Source organism: Pagrus pagrus (genome assembly GCF_965226575.1).
Source record: "Pagrus pagrus genome assembly, chromosome: 12".
Classification (NCBI taxonomy): Eukaryota; Metazoa; Chordata; class Actinopteri; order Spariformes; family Sparidae; genus Pagrus; species Pagrus pagrus.
In genome coordinates this window covers 7,031,589-7,055,330 of record NC_140196.1, presented here as the reverse complement: position 1 = coordinate 7,055,330, position 23,742 = coordinate 7,031,589, and the positions used below count along the sequence as shown (strand labels likewise).

General features: G+C 42.9%; 2 protein-coding genes across 6 annotated transcripts; both read right to left on the bottom strand.

Annotated features, from left to right (window-relative positions):
- Positions 1-30: 30 nt before the first annotated feature.
- On the bottom strand, positions 31-14,914 carry stk11 (serine/threonine kinase 11). 4 transcript variants are annotated; one of them, XM_084370172.1, is made up of 12 exons: positions 14,585-14,909; positions 13,473-13,728; positions 12,776-12,968; positions 7,023-7,106; positions 6,756-6,845; positions 6,302-6,434; positions 5,974-6,110; positions 5,005-5,132; positions 3,704-3,761; positions 3,385-3,578; positions 1,591-1,821; positions 31-773 (listed from the first exon to the last, which is right to left on the bottom strand). In XM_084370172.1, the coding sequence occupies exons 3-11, from the start codon at positions 12,913-12,915 to the stop codon at positions 1,613-1,615; spliced, it is 1,173 nt and encodes a 390-aa protein (XP_084226298.1). In that variant the 5' UTR covers positions 12,916-12,968; positions 13,473-13,728; positions 14,585-14,909; the 3' UTR covers positions 31-773; positions 1,591-1,612. The 4 variants fall into 4 exon arrangements, with proteins under 4 accessions (XP_084226298.1, XP_084226296.1, XP_084226295.1 ...); XM_084370170.1 differs by having other exon boundaries at positions 12,776-13,728; positions 14,575-14,914; XM_084370169.1 differs by having other exon boundaries at positions 12,776-13,728; positions 14,585-14,914.
- A 1,105-nt stretch (positions 14,915-16,019) lies between these two features.
- sugp1 (SURP and G patch domain containing 1) lies at positions 16,020-23,069 on the bottom strand. 2 transcript variants are annotated; one of them, XM_084370164.1, is made up of 14 exons: positions 22,956-23,069; positions 22,203-22,371; positions 21,952-22,058; positions 21,330-21,578; positions 21,049-21,172; positions 20,849-20,949; positions 19,244-19,367; positions 18,825-19,153; positions 18,570-18,676; positions 18,273-18,450; positions 18,047-18,153; positions 17,054-17,199; positions 16,676-16,805; positions 16,020-16,556 (listed from the first exon to the last, which is right to left on the bottom strand). In XM_084370164.1, exons 1-14 carry the CDS (start codon positions 22,972-22,974, stop codon positions 16,530-16,532), a joined length of 1,917 nt encoding a protein of 638 aa, XP_084226290.1. In that variant the 5' UTR covers positions 22,975-23,069; the 3' UTR covers positions 16,020-16,529. The 2 variants fall into 2 exon arrangements, with proteins under 2 accessions (XP_084226290.1, XP_084226291.1); XM_084370165.1 differs by having other exon boundaries at positions 22,203-22,393; positions 22,956-23,045.
- Positions 23,070-23,742: the final 673 nt, after the last annotated feature.

Genomic DNA, 23,742 nt, shown 5'->3' with positions numbered 1-23,742 from the left:
GTTAAACAGAAAAGATCATCCAACAAAACAGCCTGTTTGGGACATATTTTATATAAATAATAATTAAAAAATATTCATTGGAAAAAGGAAAAAGAAAAAAACCTAAATGGAAATCATAAATCCCCAACAGGTCAGCGGTGGATCTCAAGGCTTCAGTCGATCAGTCTGTCCACAAACCAAGCACTTTCCCTTTCTTTCAGCTCTGTACAGCATGCAGTTTTTTTATGTTGGTGGTAGTCGAGTACTATCGTAATTATTCTCATCATAGATCTAAATATAGAATTATTCATAACTTTTGTCATTTTTTTTTTCCTCTTTAATTTTTTACACATCACAATGTGTCTTAAAAACTGCCATTAGGGTTCTGTAAAAACAAAGGTAGTCAAAGAAACAGAGGGTGGGTGAGAGGGGGTGGGTGGGCGGGTGGGGGGTACACGGGTGATGGTGTTCATAACGTCCGGTGCAACACTTGGCCCTCCTGAGAGGATGACGGGATGAAGTGGGGCGATGACTCGATGACAGAACTGGATGACAGGAGTTGAAAGAAAGAAAAAAAAAAAAAGAAAGAAGAAAAACACCATCTTCACAGCCAGTGCCTCAGTCTCAGAGCAAAAAGAACATTTCATGCTGTCCTCCTCCTCCCCGTCACTCATACCGCATCTTCAAAAGACTCTGCAGGCCAGTGGTCCAAGGAGGTATGGGGGCATTAACGTCAGCAGGTTTCTCTCACAACTGTGAGGACTCCGGACATAGAAGGACGGGGGCAGATCAACCTGAGAGGGACACAGACGGAGGACTGTAACAGACATTTGGGTGGATTTTTATCTCATCACACACATGAACAAAAGTTTCAAGTTAACAACATCACGGGAATAAAACTACTAATTGGAGCTGGTGCTGTTTCTCACCCCGACAGAGTGAGAATGAGAGAGACAAACATCCCACAGCCCACTTCATCTCATCCAGGGTGAGTCATCGCCTGAACAAATTAATACACAGCATCTCCTGTGCACTGCACCCATGACAAACAGCCTCACACTGCTCATGAGTGGTTCGTATGTGCGAGAGCGATTCAAAGAGCAAACTGTGGGTGGTGACGGGAAAATGAGGAGGACAACCTGTGAAGTTTGTGTGCGTGCGCTCGCAGCGTAAATCTGCCCCACTTCTGTGCCTGAATTAGGGCCTCTGACGAGCCCCTGGACGGTTACACTCTTGACAAATCCTGACAGAGAACAGAAAAAAAAGAAAAACGTGCTCCAAAACCAGACCAGTCCAGATCTAGTTTTGTGACTGTAAAGGAAACCGCCCATGTGTTTGCCTGGGGAGTGGTGGTGAGTCAGAGCACTGCTTGCTGAATAGCAACACAAATCCTCACCCCCCCCCCTCTGGTTTCCTCTTCCTCCTCCTGCCTGATACTCATCTCTACATCTCTGTCTGTTCGAATGCATTCTCATCTCATCCCTCTGATCTTTTCATCTGGATCTGCTGCACCTGTTCTCTTCTCAATCTTTTTCCTCTTTCTACGGTGGAAACAAGGTGTCCTCTAAGCACAATTCAGCTGGAGTTTTTGTCAGCAGTCTGCACACTCACCAGGTGGAGGAAGGGGAGGGGGTCATTGCTGTTTGCAGGTGGAGAGCTTGCGGATCTTGCTGGCTGTGGAGACTCCTTTACGTGAGGGGTTGGATGAAGAGGAGGATCGGCGCTCCGCTTTGGCCTTGCTGTTCAGAGTCCCGCCCTCTGTCCCGTTCACACAAACTGGCTTGGCTAGAGCTGGACTGTGGTCTGCGAGCCCCTGATCGTGATCTTCCTCGGCCACTTGTCCTGCAGAAAAGAAAAAAGAAAAAACACACCTTAGGCTTATGAGTGCTGACTTGACCGTTGCTTTATTGAGCAAGCATGCGTTAACAGCACATTTACACTATGAGTGGTAACGTGGATGAGAATTACAACAGACCTGCCACGGTGAAAACATGTTTATTTTAAGAGGGGACCTTTAAAAGCTAATTTGTCAGCATCAGCAGCAAAATGTCAGGTCAGGCAACCATGAGAAAAACAAGAGGAACACTAACCTACAACAACAGGAAATCTGCTGAGTGAAAAACAAGCCCCAACCTTAATGCCACTTGTTCATTTCCAGTGAAGCGGTGTGTGTGTGTGTGTGTGTGTGTGTGTGTTTGTATAGCTGGGGCCGTGAGAGTCCCCACACTTCATAAACAGTACCGCCGAGGAGAATATTAACAGAGGTGAGATGTTAAGAAGAGAAACATCAGGTCGAGCTGTTGTTTCATTTATCACACACTCCTTCATTTCATTCATTTGGAGCATCCCACGAGCGACAGTGCTCGGCATGTGTGGGAGTGAACCCTGGAAAACCATTCATACTCCCACACACCAAAACCAATTTCAACCCGACTATTTTTAGATCGCTTCATTCACATTCCTCGGCTCCGTTTGGTTTCTATGTGGGGCACCACTTCTGGATACCCGACACAGACTGCAGCATTTATTATTACCGGCTGTTGCCTAGCAACAGATAAAGGATCTGAATTCAGTGGGGAAAAAATATAAAAGAGGAAGAGTCGGGAAACAAATTAAGTCAAATACAAAGATGCTGTCATTACCTATTCACCCCAAAGTCAGTGAACAGGTTTGTACACAGGTCTGCATTTTATAAAGCTACATTAAGGGCCGATGAGATGTCCGTTATCAGAAATTAAATGAATGGTTAGCTAGCTGAACAAATTGTTATTCAAAGTCCATGTACAGAAAATGTTCACTGTTAACTACTGTTGCTTCTTTTCACTTTCTAGTGAAGAACAGAAAGTATAGTTTTACTTTTACAAGTACCTAAACATTTCCAGACTACGAAAGCCTTTTATCATCAAATCTAAATTGTTACTATAAATGCAGTTGCACAAAAATGTTTATTTTACCAGCTGTTCATATTAACTTTGACTGTGGTTTAATCTCAAATACTAAAATATGTTTGGTTTACATGAGTGATTGTGTAGATGAGACTTCGAAAAGTGGTTTGATGTCGAACTGCAGCTGCAGTTTGGGCACATTACTCTATAGCACTGTGTAATGCGCCCTTGGGTCTTGTGAAAGGCGCTGTAGAAATCCAAGCTATTATTATTATTATTATTATTATTATTATTATAGGACAATGTTTCCTCTGTAGTGCATTTCTCAGAAAAACTATTCAGTGTCGTCATACAAAAAGGAGAAAGCTGCAGCCATTCATCTTCTCGAAGGAGGACAAACATAAACAATATAAAGGACATTTACTAGTCACTGTTTGCTCCAAATGTTGGAAAACAAAATCCCAAAACAAAACAATTTAAATTGAGGCCGACTGTAAGAATGGCCTGAGCTGCTGCTTACCTGGCACTGTGAAGTCCTGAGTGTATATGATCTCGTCCTCTGCATCGTAGAGCTCGTCATCATCATCCTCTGTGTAGCCATGCAGATCCTCCAGGTAGGGCACCACAGTCATACTCCGCCAAGGATCCCTGCTCTCGGCGCTGGCAGGGATGGGCACGGGGGGCTCAGACGGAGGATGTTTCTTACGCACCCAGCTGGAAGGGACAGAAAGGGACAGATCAGTCTGTAGCTAGGCTTTCTTAACGCTCACTGTGGGTCTATTTGTTTCTTTTTTAAGTCTGCACATAAGATGTTTGATAGGATATGCTAAATCACTCACTTGTGTTGTCTTATGTTCTGTATGGAGAACCTCTTTGCAGGGTCATACTCAAGCATTCCTGAAAAACAAACATTACAAATGCCAATTGAATCGCAACGATTGTGATCAATTCCTCCACTCGCAGCTCATTCTGTGAAGTGTTTAACATTAACCGGTGGCCGCAGCAGCGAGGGTTAAGCCGACGGCAGACAGACGATAAACTCATTTGAGAACATTAATTAATGCAGGTAATAATCTCATTCATCACTGTGTGTCAAGGCATCCTCAAGGAGCTCAAGGAGTCAATGAGGTACAGTAAGGAAACATCACTATGAGTAGCATAACAGCTGTAGCAATGTAATGAAGATTTTGTCCCTTAATTATAATTATGTGAGCTGAATGTGTGGGAAAAGCAGAATGTCAGTGTGATAAGGCAGCAGTGATGCAGCGTCTATCCACACCTAATAATGTAATTGTCTCCCAGCAGGCAGAGAGGGGCAGCATGCAGAGTGCTGATAGTAGTGCTGCGCCTGCTGAAGGACACCTTTTGTGGCACTGGGCTTATTTTAGACCATGTAATTATGGACTGACTATCTCTTAGGTGCTGCGTCATCACACACAGACGTCACACTCTCACACAAAATGGGGGGTGGAGGCCTGACGAGCTGTAGCGGCAGCACCAGAATGTGGCAGCATTTTTCTCTATTTATGGTTAAACAATCAATTCACTGTGACCGAAGTGAGATAACAGATAAGACTGATAACAAGCGAGTACAGTAATCACTCAAGCGTTTGATTAGTCGGTCCAAACATAATCTCCCCAACGTTCTTTTAGTATTTCACAGCCATTCAGCCGATTATCGGTTTCACTATAAAAGACTCTCGACTGTTCCTTTTGTTTTTACGAGTGGCAGAAGCATTGCAGCAGTCCACTCGGGAGAAGCAAAGCCCGACTATGAAGTGTTTAGTATTCTGCTGCTGGCTTCAGATCAATGGAAACTACGTCAACAGCTGGAGGGATTTCTACAGTTCGGAGGAAGCCTCGAATGCTGAGGAGTCACGGTGACTTTCGATGTCACAGCACCACCTACTGGATGCACACAGAAAAGATCTGTATGTGATTTATTACTGCTCTTGCTTTATACACGACCAATTCCAGCTATTCTGCCTCCTTTTCTGTAATGCAACACAAACTAAGAGCAAACAGTCACTGGATTAATATTACAGTGCACCATGAATCAGTGTGAGTATGGGTTTGTAACCACGATGGGAAGTTTAATTTGGTCTAAATGTTAAAACATTAAGCTCTATAGCACACTCACCTCGCAGCAGGTCTGACAGGAGGGGTCCACACTCCTCAGGAATAGTGTAGTCTCCTTTTCCAATGTTCTCAAATAGCTTATAGATGTTGTCCCCCTCGAACGGATACAGACTCGTTGTAATGTTGTATCTGAATGGATTGAAGAGCAGTAAACAAATACCGTAAGTGTATCGTAAACCAGGACACTGTTAATAGTTACACACATTTAATTTTTCAAGTCGAGTTGCCTACGATATAGCATTTAGGATTACGGTGACCTGGATAACTGAGAATCTTCGCCAACATTTTCCATTACTAGTTTAACTGTGCCGAGTTGAGCAAAGCTGCGTTAGGGATGGCCTTCAAGCGGGCTGCCAACCAGTGATAACCCCCATGAAACAAGAATGTGTTGTGCCATTTTGAGATTCATGCCTGAGCAGGAGACCAGAGAGAAAGCTGTTTTCGTCTTTTAAAGTGTCTTGGTGTTCAGCTCTCAGTACTTTTCTATCTTCTAACTTAATCTCTCTGTCTCTCCTTCAAGCCTGCGAACTTTTGTCCTGCTTTATTTAACTGTTTCGCTGTCAGTTATTTCAGGAGTTGTGTCCTGACTTTCATTGTGAAGACTTTACAGGAAATTAATTAGTCTTCATTGCCGAATTGGTGTCGATTTTCTAGCAGCGATTTTTTGATAACACTGCAGGGGGGGAAGAGTGTTTACAGCCACTCCTACACCACTATTCAAGACAAGCGCATCATTGGTTAAAGACACACCATCAAACAGGTAGTCCCCTGTTGTAATGGAAATGCCAATCCCTGCTGTGCCGATTCAAGCCGAGCCAGCACATGCATATGGAAAATCCCCATAACAAAGAGCCTTTCTCTATGACCACTTAGCGGATCTTCCCTTTTATAAGTGGGCCTTTAAAGTGGCACAGAGTTTAAAGCTATGTCTGACTTTTAAGACTGAAGTTGTGCGACTGTAACTACTCACAGTGTTACTCCAGCAGACCAAATGTCCACTTTAAACCCTGAAAAGGTGTCCAGTCCGTTGGCGATCTCTGGTGGCTGGAAGGCCGGAGAGCCCTGACTGGTGCGACATGTGTCATCCTCTGCAAATGGGTGAAGGGCCTAAAAAACATAGAGTGAATAAGATAGTATGAATGTTAGTGTGTGATTCTCTGTATCTAAAACCAGAAATAAAAATCATGAGAATACTGGAAAAGAGGAATTTTGATTTACTGAAATTGGTAGGTAAATAAATAAGTAAAACTCATAGGCCCCTGGAGGCCAAACAGCATTATACTGCAGTCTTAACTCACCTCTGCTACTCCCAGGTCGGAGATTTTAAGTGCCCCGTCTGTGGTCAGCAGCAGATTCCCTGGTTTAATGTCTTTGTGAACTATTCCCTGGCTGTGCAAATATTCAAGGCCATCTAAGAGTTGGCAAAAGTACCTGAAAAAAAAAAACAGAAAGTGGTTTGCTGATGCAATAAAAAAGGAGTGGAAGTCTTCCACACAACAACAATTACCATGTCAAACAATTTATCACTGTGGTCAAATGGACCTCCATCACTTAGTCACTTAGCTTCAGTGGCTTCCCAGCAATGACCAGACATTCGTACAATCTATGGTCAGTTATTGAAACAGTAGAGGCCCTGCAGTCTTGGATCTAAACTTGGCTGCAGAGAGACTCAAACTAAATATAGCAGAGTCAGAAAGAAAAAAAAAAAAAAAAAAAGAGGGAGCGGAGAGGGAGAGAATAACAGAGACTTACCCGTGAGCTTGAAATACTGGAAACCTTTTCTCTGGGACGCTGTCCAGCATTTCTTGCATCCCACAAACGCAATACTCCATCACCATATACGTAAGTCAGGAGTCAAGGGGATTTGCCAAACCAAACAAATAGATCCTTTAATAAAGTGAGCCAATTATAAAGCTGATAAACATTTAGGCATAGAAACAACCCACATAAACAACAACACTTAAAACCATTAAATATAAAAATCAACTCATTCACACTCGGTTAGCAACTGAAGGATATATTTTCTGCTTCTCTTCATTGTAGAGCACATCCACCAACTGAATCACATTCTTGTGTTGGAGTCTTCTTAGCAGCTGAATCTCCCTATAAATGGACACAAGAACAAAGAACATGCAAAAGGTGAACAAAGGGGGTGATATATAATTTAATACTGGCCCTGCGCTGCTTTCAATGCAGGCTAAAGACCAGGTGCCACGCATCAGCTAAACGGCATCATATGGCACCGTATAGCACGAGCACAAGGGTGTTATTGATTTCATCACTGGCATTTCTAGTAATCTGTTGACCAGGGGTGATAACTGCTGGCAACTCAAATCATTTCATGATTCAGGAGTTGTGATTTTGTGATATCTCTGCATGTACAATTTAAATTAATTTTGCAATCTAGTAAACACTAACCAAATTTGTTTCTCAGTTAAATTAAGATGTGAGACTCTTCTAATATGATTTGTAGAAAACAGAATTGCTCTTATGATACTGTGAGACTTGATATTGCCCGAGTGCAGCAGCAGTGAATTACAAAAGTCTTGTAAAGACAGATAACCTGACAGTTCACCGTGCTACACGAGGGGAGGAGGTTTAAATCACCAGCGTGGCAGACCCAACCCAGGAGACTCCACATTCATCAGAGAGCCGTGAGCGAGGACACTAATGAATTTGGATCTAGGTGGGAAGAGCTCGGTGTACAAACCGCAGACTTCCCCAGACATACAACCCATATCCACACACAGAGGAAAAACTAAGGTTTTGTCTCTCAATTAGCGACGAGAATCTGGTGATTAGATTCAAACATTCCCACCTGTCTCACTGCCACATTCACAGTACTGCAGACTAATGTAATCAGCAGCAATTACATTAACGCTTTTAAATTAAAACAATAAATGCAATCGCATACTATTGTCAATGACTTTCAACTAGGCAAAGGAAGATATGCAAATTCAGTGTGCACGTAAACAAACACTTTCACTTAACATTTTTTTAAGAAAAAATTATTTTTCACTGCCTCAGATATGATACACATTTTAATTTAGTGAACATCCTTTCTCATGACAAACAAACTGTTCAGGGAGCAGAGAAAGATGGTGGTCACGGAGGTGGGAGGGCAAAGCTTGTAATCCATTACATTTCCACCCATTTAATGTATAAATCATGATATATAACAAAAAAATCAGACCGAATCAAATTTTGGTCTCTGTGAATATATCTAGAATTGTGAAGGTTAAAAACTTCTCCTCTAGACTCCCATAAAAACACGTGATTTATTGTATCACGCAATAACTGGTCAAGGCTATAAAAGGAGTGCGTCTGCGCCGAGGAGAAATAGAAATCTCATGGCCTCTACAGCGTTGAAACATCATCTGTCGTCTTTTTACTTTGACACAATCTCACAAAGAACACATTGGAGCCGTTCTGTCTCTTATCACCCCGTCAGTCTTCTGCCTAATCCACAATTGTGCTTCTGACGAATGGACGTTCTGGGAAGAGTCAGCTCCTCGCTTGCACACACACACAAGGAGTTACTGCTGCATCACTGTACTGATAAAAATAAAACCGCACCGTGATTAAGAAACGCGTAACGAGCAGCCTTCTTTTTAAGATGTAAATCGAATGTTATTCGGCTGAACAGCGAATGCAGACGACATGTAGCAAAAAGCTGCATCTGCATCACGGCTCGTATCCCATAAAACAAATCATAAAAGAGGCGGCGCTGCCACTAAAGGCACACAGTGACTGCTGCAGTCCATCTGCAGTCTCTGAGTTCAAACGTGCACCGTTGGACCTTGTGCGTTTCAAGGCCTGCAGACTGCAGAGCTGAAAGGATTTCAGCACTCAGCGATATGGCAGCTACTCTGGCACATAGTGGCAACATAAACAACTGATCACAATCTGCACTGTGCTGCTCCAGAGTCAGTGTCTAGCTCAGTGTGTGTGTGTGTGTCTGTCCATGTGCGCTCCTGTCATTCCAAACAAGGGCACGGCATTCTTGGGCTGTTGCCGTAGAAACAGGAGTGGCATTGCTCAATCACTGCCAGTATGAGCATGCCCATCCCCATGGCAACCCTGTAAAAGCAGGAAGTGTTTGGCGGACAGGAATGCTAAACAGGGGCCGACTGGTTCGGGATGAGGGGGCTACTATGGCATCCGCTCACAGACGGGCCTTCACAGGCCTTCGAGGATCCAGGCCGTCCTCGGGCCGGGAACCATACGGCCTCCGCCAAGTGAGACAGATGTAGAAGCACCACAGGAAACACAGACAAATCAATTTCACACATCAAGAAACACTGCTGTGGTCTTATTAACGGAGTGACAAAACCATGCAGTCTACCGCTGCAGCTCTGTGCTAAAAATATAAATACAGCTTGGATAAAAAGTAGAATTGGCTCCTCGCGGTCGTGTGCGCACGCCATCCAGTCACGTTGCAATTTACATTCATGTCTGTCTAGACTCATAAGATATGTAGTGAATACTTTAATAATAATGGAAAACTTTCCGGTGAGAAACACGCCGTCTTGCCTTAAGAGGGGGAGTACAGAGGACTGATAGAGTGCTTAGTCTCATGGTGATCACCTGAAGCCCAATATCAGCAAAACCAATGAGCTTACGTTGGGCTACTGCTGTCTGCCTATTAGTGTGTAAAAACAGTACATTTCCTTGTATGTGTTCAGATGCTCGGCCAATACGAACACAAAGAAGCTCAAAAATCTAAAACGAGGACGCTTCACACGTGTTAAATCTCACAGCACAGAAGATCTAGTGGCGTCGCTTTAGCATCCAACCAAATGTGAAAGATGGTCACAAACTCCTCTTCTGATTTGATCTTATGAATATCAACTGTTATCATTTCATCCTTTTCAACATGTGCGTGAAAGTTTGGCAAGATTACTGTGTACATTTCTTAAGTTATGGCCAAAAGCGTGTATTGTGAGGTGCAGTGAGCTCCGACCACTAAAATCGACTCAGCTCTTCATTCAGTCCAAGCAGACGTTTACGCCAAATCTGACAAAATTCCCCGAGGGCGTACCTGAGATATCACGTTCGCGTTTTGGGACAGACAGACGACCTGAAAACAAAAAGCCTCTGACCATGGCTGTCACCGGCACGGTGGCTTAAAAACAACACAGCTTTGAAAGGAAGAAAAGCGTGAACACAGCTCCAGAATAACTACACTGCAGATAAAAATAATTTATCTTGAATGTTTGGGACAAATTCAGGATGACAGAACAAAAAAGGATTACTGTGTACGATTAACATATATGGCAACACGGCTAATTGGGACTAGTTTTCCTATTAAGTTGCTCTCTGGCTGCCGTTCACTGCCTGGTATTCAACCCCTCATAAAATTATAGACTGTAAGTATTCATCCCCTTTACGCAAGAACTTGTTAAAGGCCCCTGCGGCAGGAAATACAACCTTGAGTCTATGTTGATAGGTCAGTATCAGCTTTGTACATCTGAACATGGCAGATTCTCATCACTGGTTGTTGAAAAACTGCTCAACCTGTTAGGCAACATGGGGACTGTGACTTAACAGTACGTTAAGTTTGATTTGACTGAGCACTGATGACCACTCCAGGACATTAATGTAATTGTATTAAAGTAATTCATGTGCAGTTTTGGAGTCGTTTGTTTCCTCTGTTAAATACTCAGGCATTTCTCTGATTTGCCATTTTCATTTTGCCTTCTACCTTCACTTCTAGTCAACACCAACCATCCACCAACAACCATGCAAGATTTCTTTCAACAGCTGTAGCATGCACAGTATCTACAATAACCCTGCAGCCTCTGAAAGGCCTTGTCAGAAGGATTATAACGAATGCAATAGTGCAGAAGTGACATGAATATTTTTGTAGGAACAACAAGAAGTAAGCAAATATGCACCATTGGTTTCAAATCAAGTATTTTCTAAATGCTAAACATTATGCATGTATTATTTATTGCCGAGCATTTTAGTAATTTGCAGTGAAGTTAGCCGTGTCGACGCAGGACGCCTTTCAGCCAAATTTTTTTTGTCATAAATCTGAAGAAACACGCTTTAGTTTTATTCAATCCAACATTAAAAATTCCCCCTTTACAGCAGCTTGTGAGTCACACATTTTAATGTGACCTGAAGCGTTGTTTTAGGCTTCAAGTCCATTTCCCACCCCCCAAACTTCCTCTTGTTAATAAATGTTGGATTGGACTGCTGGAGCTCTCACATACATCTGAGTGCAAGGCAGTAAATGGCTAAAGGCATCCACTGTAGACGCTGATGGAGGACTGCAGCTGCTGCTGTCGAGCTGCTGACGGGCTGCTTTCAGTCCCAAATAATTCTCGACTAAGCAGAGGAAATATGGTTTTTCTCAAACTTCTTAAAGTCGCAATCTTTGAATTGTTAACACAATATTCTGGATAGACTTCAGCAATGTCAGTCTGGAAACCTGACAAACACAAGCAACTGCAACCTCAACAAAATGATTCTTACTGAGCCGTCACCGCGGCCTCTTCATCCTTCTTGTGCTGCTGTTTTTACCGCGGCCTAAAAAACACGCCATCTTGCAGCTCTTCTTTCTCCGTGTGAACTCATTTTGACAGTTTTCTAAAGCTTCCTCTATAATTAGCACAGGCCCGCAGCGATAGACTGGAGTAATATTTAATAAACTACTGTGTGATTAAAACTTCTGATACTCATCAGGAAACTGGGGATGCAGAAAAAAAGTTTGCATATATAGACGTGACAGCCGAGTCACAGAGGCATTGAGACGCTTTCTCTAGTGAAGACCCGGCTGTGTCAGCCAAGCTTCTCTCACCCTTCATCGATTACAGCAGCTACATTTCTTGTCTAAGTGACGGTTGCAAAAAGTTGATAATGACTCATTTACTTAAGTGCATGTAAACACTACGAAGGGGCCGTCCTGCTGTGTCATAACTATACAAACAAATTATTACCTCGTTTTTTTTAATAGGAACTAAACCTCAACACTTTTGAGTACCAGCTGAACGGCATCTGCTGCAATGAGTACTGAAAGCGGTCCAGTTCTTAATGTTGCTGCTCTTTAAGTTTTTTAAAGTCTTTTTAAACCAAAGCTGAGCAAAGCTTGTCGTTGTCCTCCAGTGACTGAACACTGAAGTGATGCAAAAGTGTATTTATGGCGTGCTGAGTGCACACTGTTGAGTGTGGTTACAGGAGATACAGAGCACACAGTGATGCTCGTCAAACTCGCTGAAGACACGAAACCTTCGATCAGAAGACGTCAGAAGAAAAGCAGCGTAAAGCTAAGTTCTGCTTTGTAGAAAGTAAGTCATCAGAAGTGCATTATTTTGGTATCGGCACTGAAACGTAGGCTGTGTGTCAAAATAGGAAAAGACAAAAAACAACCCATCAATTATCATAAACGATATAAATGTAAATGAAATATCTGAACTGCGGGTCAAAGTCCTGTTCAACACAGGGAGCGATGGTTAAATAGAGAGCAGAACAGCCATGAAGGGCCACTGAGGGACAGTCATATGAAATCGTGTTGACAGTTGTCAGATTCATTTAAATTTCAGCGGGGCGATTGAAATTAATTATCTCATATTACGATCAAGGATAACAGTCGAGCCGGTGCTATTGTGTCTAAGGAGGATAACTGACTGTGCCTGCCTGAAAAGACCCTGCAACTTACCATGCATAAACCACAGTGTACAGGTGAGAAGTGAGTGACACTGGTGTTATGACTTGAACTGTCAGGGCAATAAAGGGTCAAACAAAGCAAAAAAGAAAAAAACACTTACTTTTTCACATTGGCTTCTCCATTAGGAATCCTCCTCAGCTTCTTCTTCTTCAGTATTTTTACAGCCCTGCGACAAAGTGTCTCTGAGTCCAGCATCTCTTTCACTTTGCCATAAGATCCCTCCCCGAGCAGGTCTCCCATCAAGTACTTTCCTATCAGCTTTGCCCTCTTCCTCCGGGGCTGGTAGATCACCTCTGTAGAGTCAATGCGGTGAATGAAAGTATCCATCTCCATCAGCTCAGCTTCATTTAGATAGTCAAGATGATGCAACTCGCCGGTACTCATGACTGACAGTTCAGCAGCCGCAGCTTAAGCCTTTTGTGCAAAAAGTATTTGCAAATAGCTATAATTGCCGCCGGAGAGTAATCCACCAGGCTCTGAGCCGAGTGTTTTAATTCCACAAGATGGAATACAGGTGAATTACAAAATACTGAACATGGGAGAGGGAGTAATCAGGCCTGAGAGCTGAGGGATGAGGTGAGGGATCAATCCCACTTTGTAAACATTAGGGCTCTTTTTACTCAAGAGGTGCAAACAGATGTGAAAAAAACCTGTTGGGGTCCAGTGCCAAGTTAGTGCTATATACTTTGTACTACATCTGTGACAAGTGCAGTTGAACAGAAATAAGAAAATTTGGATCCTAAGATTGTTAGTCTTCTCCGCTTAACTCTAGATCACCTCTGTATGAATTTTAATACCATAAAGCCTTAGGTAGAGGCAACCAGTCCTGGTTCAAGCCCATGCAACACAGCATTTCTGTCAAAGGTCCATGCTTCATAGCATTGGCTTCCTCAGGACACATATGTGAACAGCTGGACTGAATCAAAGCACAGATATAAAGCCAAGTGCATGCAGCAGTGTCAGCCTGGCTCCCGGAGGTCGCCTGAGCCATCCAATGTGTCCAACCGTCCCTCAGGTGTCCTCCATGCCACCACGGTTCCTGCTGTCTGGTTCCTAAAAAACAAAAGTGATTAAAACGTTGTTTAAAAATACATGCACAGCTTTCGCTTGCTCTTGAACCAAGTTCGCTCTCTTGGTAAACAATCTGTCAAGACATCAACACTTGACCGGTTAACCTTACTGGGTTTCAATTCTGCTTTAAAGGTTCAAGTCGTACATGAAGACACCATCACTGATGCAATAACATATACAGCACCTTGGCTTTACTAAACAGAGCAGCATGTATGTTAGAATCGACACTGCTCGGCTCAAACAAGCATTTTTTGTCAGTGTTGACTACTAGCTAGCTGGCAGGCTAACATAGCACGTCTGCTTGAATGAACTATGCTAGCTTGCCATCATTCTCTCACTTTGTAGCTCGTCTGTGTGCAGACCTTCGTCCACCATCGCAGATTATAAACTCAAAAGCCTGCTTCAAAACAGCGGCGACTAATGCATTACAGATGAGGTCTAACGGCGAACACATGGGGAGGATAACCGAAACGTCGTCACATAACTGTGGCTAGCGGTGCTTGTGCAGCGATAGCTAGCCAACTTTGCTTTCCTGCCGTTAAGATTAGCGTTAGCAAACTTCATCTCATTTACCGGCGGAGCAGAGGCAACATACCGGTGACGGGCATTGTTTTTACTCAGTGTGCTGCTGCATTATGCTTACCTAAAAACGAAACCAAAAATCAGCTCTCAAATCCCAAACCAGCCCGCGACACCGGAGAAACAAACCACATATACAGTCGGCTAACGCGAAGCTAACCGGAGTTGCGTCCGCTAGCGTTACCGTTCAGATTCCAATGTAAATTGCTAGCTAGCTAGTTAACGAGCTAACTAGTTAACTCCTCGTACCGGGTCTCACCTAAATCCACATGAATCTTGTTTCCGTGTGCAGGTTTTTATTTCCTCTTCGTGTACTCGTCCCGTGGTGAAGATTTAATAGTTTTTACTTGGCTACAGCAGGATATCAGTTGAATTTTCTGACTCTTCGCGTTACTCTTGCCACTCAGGTTGTCGCCATCTTGTTTACCTCCCCCCCGAACTCGCGCGGACAGCCCATACGTTAATGCGTCAAATCAAACTTTGTCGTCCTCCCACACACACACACACACACACACACACAGTCCAACAGAGTCCAACAGAACCGGGAGGAAAGAGCTTCAGCAGGGTCCATTCAGCCTTTATATATTGGATATTAAAGGATATTAACATTACTCTTGAAATAAACTGCTGTACTTCTTCCTCGAGGTGTCTATGGGAGCATTTTTTTTAAAATAATCACTGACCATGACAAGCATTTTGGATCAATATACATTTATTTGTGCTGATCACACTCTTTTCTTCACTTTCTGACCCTAGGTCCGGTTAAATCATACTGTTCCTTGTCTACAAATATAATTATAATTTCAGGTTTTGCTCACAATGCAAGAAAAAACACAGGTGAGCTTGTGTTACCTCCAGTAACAGCTTACCTGCAGTGCATTTTTTCTTTTTTTTAACCTTATGGTAACCATAAGGTTAAATTTGACGTGCCAGTGTTGAATAATGAAATTAAAAAATATATATCGTTTATAATGTGACATAAAAATGCTCTCTGAATATGTAGGATCCTAATGTAAGTTTCAGTTTGGGCCTGCAAACATGGAAAACATGTGGCCACCCTTGCTAACTGTGCACTGTACCTCTTGGTCAGGCTGTGATCTGTGACCGACTGAAAGTGAGAGTGAAATAAAACTGATCTTTTTTTAGTTCAGTGCATGAAATTCACCTTGGTCTTTCCAGCAGACACCTCCGTGGAGCTCGTTCAGACAATATATGGTTGTGATGCTCATTTTAATACAATCCGATGCCTGGCTCATGGGTCAAATAGGATGGCACCTTAGCAGGATTTTTGTTAAGGGAGCTCAGGTCAGCTCTGACCATGTCACTGGCCATCCGGTGCCTTGTTTTAGCTTCTGCTGTGGCTTAAGTTGCCTCTGACTGAGTGGCCAACTCTCTTGCTTAGCTGGGATTTCAAAGTTATATTTATCCCATGTAAACCCCCCAGGGAATGACAAGCTGAAGGTCTGATTTCACTGATCTGTCACCCTCCTCACCACGGCCGCTTCAGCCTGGTCAACTCGACTCAATGACCCGCTGCCGTCCAGAGCCACACAGAAATGAATACGGACGGCGGTTACCGACCCGACTGGATGAAAACCTGCACACAGTGTACCATTAACAAGGCGAGCTCGTCTTAGCTCCTAATAAACAGTGAATAAACACATCAGTCCTGCAGACATATCTGTGACTCCTCGTGTCAGTAAGTGGCGTTTTTTTTTTTATTGTGAACACTGATGGGTGTAGTGAAAGGAAGCAAACATGAGTTACAGCACGAGGAAGATTATGCAAGAATTATACAGAAGCTTTCGTACGAATACATAACAGTGTTACCTAGTCAGGTTTGTAATGTCAGGTCGGGCTTTGACAGCCAACATAATGTGAACACAAACTGAAGAGAGAAATGTAGAAGTCAGACAGTGCAGGTCGATATATTTAAAAAGGAGTTACAGTATTAAACTGAAATGTAACAAAACTGCTGTTCCATTATTGAAAGACAATACTTTGATTTTGTTCCCAATCCAAATTAAATCTCAAACGAGAGGGAGAGTCTTCCAACCTTTATACTCGTCTCCACACACTTAAAATTTTAAAATGTCTATTGTGCAACAGTGTCCGTGGTACAACCGAGCACAGCCGTGGCAGCTGCAAAAAAAACAGCTTTTAAGTTATGATCAACAAGAATAAACAAAAAACAGGCGTCTACATTAGTAATACGGTCTCCGTGGATTATTCTGTGGAAACACAAATGAAAACACCAGATTAAAATCAAACACTTCTGTTCTGTTTCACATTAGCAAACATTAGAATAAATTGGTGCGACAATCAGTAAACAATATGAAGCAGATGTTACCAGTGGGTTGGGCCTGAAACGGTACGCGAGCATCATCCTCTTTCTGTAAGCGTCGTATTCGTCGTCATTTTTTGTGAGCTCGGCTGGACGCTCGACTCCGAACCCGGCTCCGTTCATCGCTGTGGTTCCCCTGGAGCGGGACAGAGAGACGGACAAAATGAGTTTCTCTTTTCATGTCAGTCTGGTAATATGAGCGCCGAGTGCGAGTGTTACTCTCTTGCAAGTAAAGGTCAAGAAGGACATTTGTTAGTGGAAATAAACACTCAGATTGTGTCTGTTGTGAACACATGACAGTTTGAAAAGATATTTAAAACACTTGGAATGGTTTATTTTCTCATACGACTCAAAGAAAAGCAAATGTACTGGAGAAGTACTCACTTGTTAACAGGGGCCTTGATTCCCTGTCCTTCACTGCCGAGGCCTTCACCCTCCTTCCAGCCCATCTTCATAAGCATCCGGAAACCGAGATTCTCCACCGTCAACTTAAACTCCTTGTACTCTGAGTAGTCCGGGTCCCGACCCTCCTGCAAGTCAAGAAAGATTCAAGTTGTGCATTCAGGCTTTCAACACTTTAGAGGTGCATAATTTCACCGTCTCCAACTCCGTATCTTCTCAGAAATACTTTGTGTCAGTACAATATACTCCAACTACTTATCTTAATATGCTCAAATGCTACGCTGTGTGTCATTTAACAACAACATCTTGGGTCTTTTGTGACTGCTGACTTTCCAATAACTTCCTGTGATCTATGGACATGGCATCTCTATGGACACACTGTTGCTGTTTTCAGCTATTAAAAGGGGGGGAAAAAAGTGTGGTTTCCACAACAGTGCCAAATTGAATTTAACAGACTTTCAAATAAACAAGTGGCAATTACAGCCTCCTCCTGGGGATCCCTCTGGAGGAGCTAGAGGAATGTGCAGCGAAAAGAGAGTTGCTGTGCTGGCTTTTGCCACAGTGCCCCCGAACTGGATGAGCAGCTTGAAAACAGAGTCACGGATGTATGATTACAATCCTGTTTACAGACATTTTGACTGACTTTAGTTCTGCTAAATTATGTATGGCCTTCCAGTGGAAAAGCACACATTTAATGGCTAATAGTCGCTGCAAATTACACTAAAGATGCATGCAACAAGTGTAACAGTACTCTGAGGAGATTGTGCTTATGTTCTCTGTACACAACAAGCCTCTTAAAAACACACATTATAAACATTTAATGAGCTGCGGGATGTCGATGAACGTATTTACATTAGTTTGGAGCCTTCATCTCTAAAACTGAGATTAATGGATAAGGGCAATCCTCGCGGTTGTACACCAGCAAAATCCTTCCATGTTAGGCTCGGGAACAAGTGAATTCAGAGGGAAACTGACCTTGAGCGCCTTGAAGGTCTCCATGAACTTCTCCAGCTCCTCAGGAGGCAGGAAGTCGCCAATAAAGTGTTTCCCTTTGCCCATTTCTGTCAGGGATTCTGCCCACTCTGGAAAAGTACAGACAAGCAACAGCCACTTTACCTTGATGGGAGCTGATTACGAAGCACCGACAGCTGCTAGTGTAGCAACAGCATGAACAGTTCTCCATAGTGAACGTCAGCCTTACCTCGAGTCTTCTCCATTTCCATCTTTCGGAGGCGATGCTCCCAGGTGCCTGCCTGCTGGTCCACCTCTTCATCACTGTCGTACTCGTGTTGGTGGTCTCTGATGGCCTTCTCCCACATCTGCTGCATCTCTGCCATCGCACGCTTGTGCTTCATGATCATGTCGTACATCTCTTGCATCTACAGACACACACAGTGAGCAACACATATACTGGTAAAAGAGAGTGGGCGCAGTATAGATTTAGAAATCAGCGACTTGATTTTAACTAAATAAATGTATTTGGTTGATATTTTCATACCTCTTGTTGTTCTTTGAGTTGTCTCTTCTGGTCTTCTGACAGTTCGGTCACTCCTACCAGACCATGAGGCTTCCCCTTCTTATAGCCGAGACCTCTGAGCTCCTGGGCTGAAACAGACAATCACCACCAACTTTTTTATTCATAGATTCAGATCAGCTGATAGTGTGGCCAAAAATAGCTAATTAAAATGTGACTTCAAAAACTATGCCTATTTAAAAAATGATACATCTCATAAATAGATAGTAGTTTATGTACCAGAGAGAGAGGGCGTGTTGGGATCCGGCACAGTCAGCTCTTGAGGGATAACGATGGGAGGAATGGGCAACTCGACTTTGTCATCCTCGGACCCCCATCTACTCTTCCTCTTTCGTTTGACAGGCGGAGTCTCTCCCTCCTGGATGTGGGGTAGAGGAGCGTGGTTCAGCGGTGGAGGGGTTCCCAATAATGGCGGCGCAGCTGGTCGATGGAGGTCTCTCCCTGACTCAGCTGCTGGAGGTGAAGAGCTCTGGGACGCGGCAGCACGACACTCCTGTACTTTCTCTTTGTAGAAGCGGAAGGCTGGACTTTGCTTGTCATATAAGAAACTAAAGAAGGACAGAAGATATTTTGTGTGAGGTAAATGGCAGAAAAAACACGTGAAGATTAGAAACAGAGTCACATGTAAAGCAACTGACCTGAAGGCAGGGTTGTCTCGATTGCGCTCAGCAGCGAGGGCTTCCACCTCGGGGCCACCGTCCGCCACAAACCTGGCCAGCTTCTCAGCCACCTGCTGGGTTTCCGCATCCACTGGGGGGGAGACTTTAAGCAGCCTATCAGTACTGGGACTCAATTCACACTCTACTACTGTACCGTACTCAACTGGCCCTCACACACCACCAGTCTAGAGCCAATAGGGGATAAGAGGAGGAAGGAGCAAGGAGGGACAGGGGTGGTGAATAGGGAACTGTATGGATGTGAGGTTTGTACTGTAACAAATGAAGACCATATAAAGCCCACAGAAACTGCACCACATACAGTGTGAATCTTCTTTCTTCATGTTAAATGTTGTGACTACAATCTTTACCCCACTTATAATAAAACTTAGCCATATTAACATCATAATTTATTGGCTAAAGTGAAGTACTTTATGTGCAGCTTTTAAAGTCGAATCCAAAAACAAATGTTTTTTTTTTTTTTAAACATCAGAGAATAACCTGAAGAAGCCACGTCCTGTATATGCACAGCCACAAACAAGAAACAGTTTGATGGTGAACCAGATTAGCACCTTGACTTGAATTTATTTTTGTACAACAGTGGGTGTCTGTCAGAATGCAACTGAATATTTCCATCAATAACACAGTTTTACTTAAGCCAGAGACCTCAAAGGCAAATCACACGCAGGGTTTCTACAGGCTTCAACACACTATGAACCTTTTTAAGATCATTAATGCAACTGAAGACCTATTTTGTGTCCATACCAGCAAAAAACATTACAAAGGATATGAGAATGACTTGCAAAATAAATGAATTTATTCTTTGATGATGCCCCCAATGAGAATACAGAACAATACTGAATGATGGAAGATGTTTGCTGGTGGCTTTTTACAATGACTTTTATGATTTTGTTTTTCTTTTACTTCCTGTGCAACCCTGAAGTTCCTTATTTGATCATTTCCTTGTCATTTTTCTTTTGCTTTAACCAAGCACTATATGCACTGTTCTCGAGCAAGATCTCATCAAACTCTGACTAACCCATTAGATGAAAGTAACATTAACACACACCATTTTGAATCACACTAGCTGGGTGTGCTCTAATAAATGAATAGATTAATTTTCTTGTTTTGTTACAGTGTAATCTATACAGATTTTCCCCAAAACACATCTAAAAGAGAGGCTGAAGTGCTCTTTAAAGCCTTAAATTGAGATGATTTTGACTGTTTAATCATTCTTATACAAACTGCAGAAACCCTGCATACGAGTAGGCCGTTACATTTTAATGAAGAGTACAATAACTGATTCTTCTAGCAATGCCATCAGGTGAAAGTCTCCAGTTAACAGGCAATGTTGAACTGGTCCTTTGCTCCTGCTGTTTTCATTTGGGGAAACACTACTAATGGCACATTTACTCTGGTTTATGAGACTAAACTGTGCTATTGAGAAACACAGGGTTTGAGAGGCTAACTATAATTGAAACTGACTATGCTGTAGACATACTCTCTGCCCCTTTTGCAATATTTCTGAGTGGAAAGGCAAGACAAAGACAGTGACAAAAGACTGAGTGTGAGAAGAGATAAACTCACCATTATCTGATGTATTCTCAGGTCTTAGAAAATCCTTTCTCAATCTTGCAACTCTTTTTTTGTAGTAGAGATACTCCATGCTGTTCTCATCATATAAAAACCTGAGAGGCAAAGAAAGCATTTGAAATCAGATGAGTTTAAAAATACTGCACTTGTATTGTAAATAATTCAAGAAGAGCTAAACTCTCCTTTAAACTTACGTGAAAACAGGATTGTCCTTGTAGTCCTCCCTGGCTTTCCTCTCCAGCTCAGGTCCTCCCTCCGCCACAAAGGAAGCCATCTTGTCGATAATGAGTCTGGTGTCTGAATCCTCTGGGGGAGAGACTTTAAGCAGGCTATGAGTACATTTACTCTATGGGCACCTATGACAAAATGCCAGTCACAAGGCATCTGTGCCACTGGAGTAGGCAGAAGATGCACTGAAATGTCCAAGCCATGGAGTTGTCCAGAGACACACTGAAAAACACAGGCCCTGAATTACCTTTCATCTCTAAGAATCTGGAGTAATCAGCCTCTCCCTCCTCATCTTCGTCATCAGGAGAACAAAACACACTCGGTCTCTGGCTGAGAACAGGATTCTTCTTGGACTGTGAGTAGTTCTTGAACTGACTGAGCATGCTACTGACACCGAGGCCAGGCCGCTTGCCAACAAGGATGCTCTTCTTTTGAAGCGCATTTCCTCCTGGTGATGAAGCGGAGGTTGAGGAAGTTTTGGGATCACTAGTTGAACCTAGAAAGAGCACAAAAGACACACGTTTTAAAGTATCTAGCACAAGCCTTCAGGAAAATGTCTTTGTAGTTTTGCAAAAGACAATAAAGCTTCTTCCTCAACTAGAACAGCTGGCAGTTAACCATCGCAAGACGGTAACGTTCACAGGCCCCATTCGAAACTCTTCAGTCAAGATGTCCCAGACTGTACAGCTGTCAAGGATTTTTTGTAGACAGCGTGGAGATACTTTATCTTCAATGTGAGCCAAAACAACAAGGTCACAGCTATCATTCTGAGTTCCTATTGCTGTGCTAAATTTCACAATCCAACATCGCTGTGATAATTCCCCTGACTGTAACCTTCTATTCAAAACTGTGTAGATCAATGTACTAACCAGACACATTGTTGGGTTTGTCCTTCTGCATCTTCATGAACTGCTGTAAGAAGCTTCCATCATTTACAAATTTGTTTGAGGACGGTCCTTGAAGACTGGGAGCACTGCTGCGATCAGAGTAGACAAAGTATTTGTTATAACTGGAGGTTGATATTGGTGTCAAAGAAAAACATTCATGCATACCGACTGACAGCACCAGGCATTAGCACACTTAAAACAATTTTTGCGTCAGTCCAAAAGTAAATCGTTACCTGGGAGGCAGGGGTTTGCTTGGGGTTTGCATATTCATTTTGGCTTTCTCTGCCATTTTGGCCTCAATCTCCTTCTTCTTCTGAGCGATGAGCTTCTCTTGACGGAGAATATTCATGTTCATCTTGTTTTTCTGTGGCTGGCCAGGCTTGGGCTTCCATCCTCCTCGCCCTAAAAAATATAAAAGGGATAACTGGAATATATGAAAACAATAAGCATGTTATAATGCATTGTATCTGGAAGTTGATGCTTCAAAAGACACATTTTCTGATATCCTATTAAATGTTCCCCCGCAAGTTATTAGATATTAGTAGGGGTTCAACTTGTGCAGTATTCGTAATAGTGAAACTTTGCATTGCATACCAGCAAATAAGAGTGGTTCTCTACACCGGACAACCACTGTTGCAGTACACAGGGTTACTTTAAATAGCTGTTAAGACTTGGACAGGCGACTTTTTTGTCAATGAATGTGGAAAATCACTTGAAGGAAAGTCGGGTATTTTGTTAAGTACATTTAATGCAATATGTCTTGTCGATCATTATGTTACCTATCTAGTTTAACTTCCACAAGAGCTAACCACTAGCTATGGCTGTACGCTAGTTATTCCAGCAAGCTAAGCTAGCTGTCCAACGGCTACACAAGTTAGCTAGTTTACGTTAACAGCTATCCTGGCTAAATGTAGTGTTCAGGCTACTGGGGGTAACTGCGACATATTGAGCCTTAGCATCTCGGTAAATTAACGGTAAATGTTTACCTGAGTCGCCAGACTCCATGGCGTAGCTGGGTTAAAATATGTTTCGAAAACAACGCTAACGGACTACAACAAGGCCTCAGCTGCCTGCTAGTAGCTGAGATGTGAGAGCAGCTCACGAGAAGCTCGCCGAAGCAATGACGAGACTTCCGGTCTTAGTGTCTTCACAATAAAAGCATCACCTCTATTTAAACTATGATAGTACAAATCCACAGTACCCCAGACATTAACAAAAAAACAGTGTTACACAAAAGCGAAAGCAGATCTAAGGATTAATCCAGTGTACATTACATTGTTACATTCAAGTAATTACTTCTAAAATGCAATGCAATCCAGCACTATAGCCCTGTCTACATCATTAGTGTAGTTGTGTGTGTTGTCATGATGCTGAACACAGTTTGCTCAGTATGGCACTCCTCTTACGATGTTTCACCTAAATTTTAACTTTGTACTTCAAAAAAGTATGATTTATTGCTGGGGTATTGAATTGCATCAGGTTTTAAAGGAGAACTGAATAATCTGGTAACTCAAACTAAATATAGCAAAACATGCTTGAGGACTGTGCCTTCACCACACTCTGCAACTGGCTATTGGACTTCCTGAGAAGCAGACCCCAGGCAGTCACACCTCCTCTACCTTAGTGCTCAACACCAGGGCCCCCCAGGGCTGTGTGTTCAGCCCCCTCCTGTTCACACTGTACACCCATGATTGCACTCCCAGACACCTGGAGAACTCGATTGTGAAGTAGGCGTCAATATGATTTTGTTACCTCCAGCCTTAAGGACACCTT

Coding starts and splice junctions, on each gene's coding strand:
- stk11 (XM_084370170.1), bottom strand. CDS start 13,059: ATGAGTACCGGCGAGTTGCATCATCTTGACTATCTAAATGAAGCTGAG. Junction 6,435..6,755: donor CCAGTATTTCAAGCTCACGG/GTAAGTCTCTGT, acceptor TTTTTTTTTCAG/GTACTTTTGCCAACTCTTAG. Junction 3,762..5,004: donor CCTGTCAGACCTGCTGCGAG/GTGAGTGTGCTA, acceptor TTTGTTTTTCAG/GAATGCTTGAGTATGACCCT.
- sugp1 (XM_084370164.1), bottom strand. Junction 18,154..18,272: donor GGAAATGGAGAAGACTCGAG/GTAAGGCTGACG, acceptor GTACTTTTCCAG/AGTGGGCAGAATCCCTGACA. Junction 16,557..16,675: donor GTTTCAGGCCCAACCCACTG/GTAACATCTGCT, acceptor GTGTTTCCACAG/AATAATCCACGGAGACCGTA.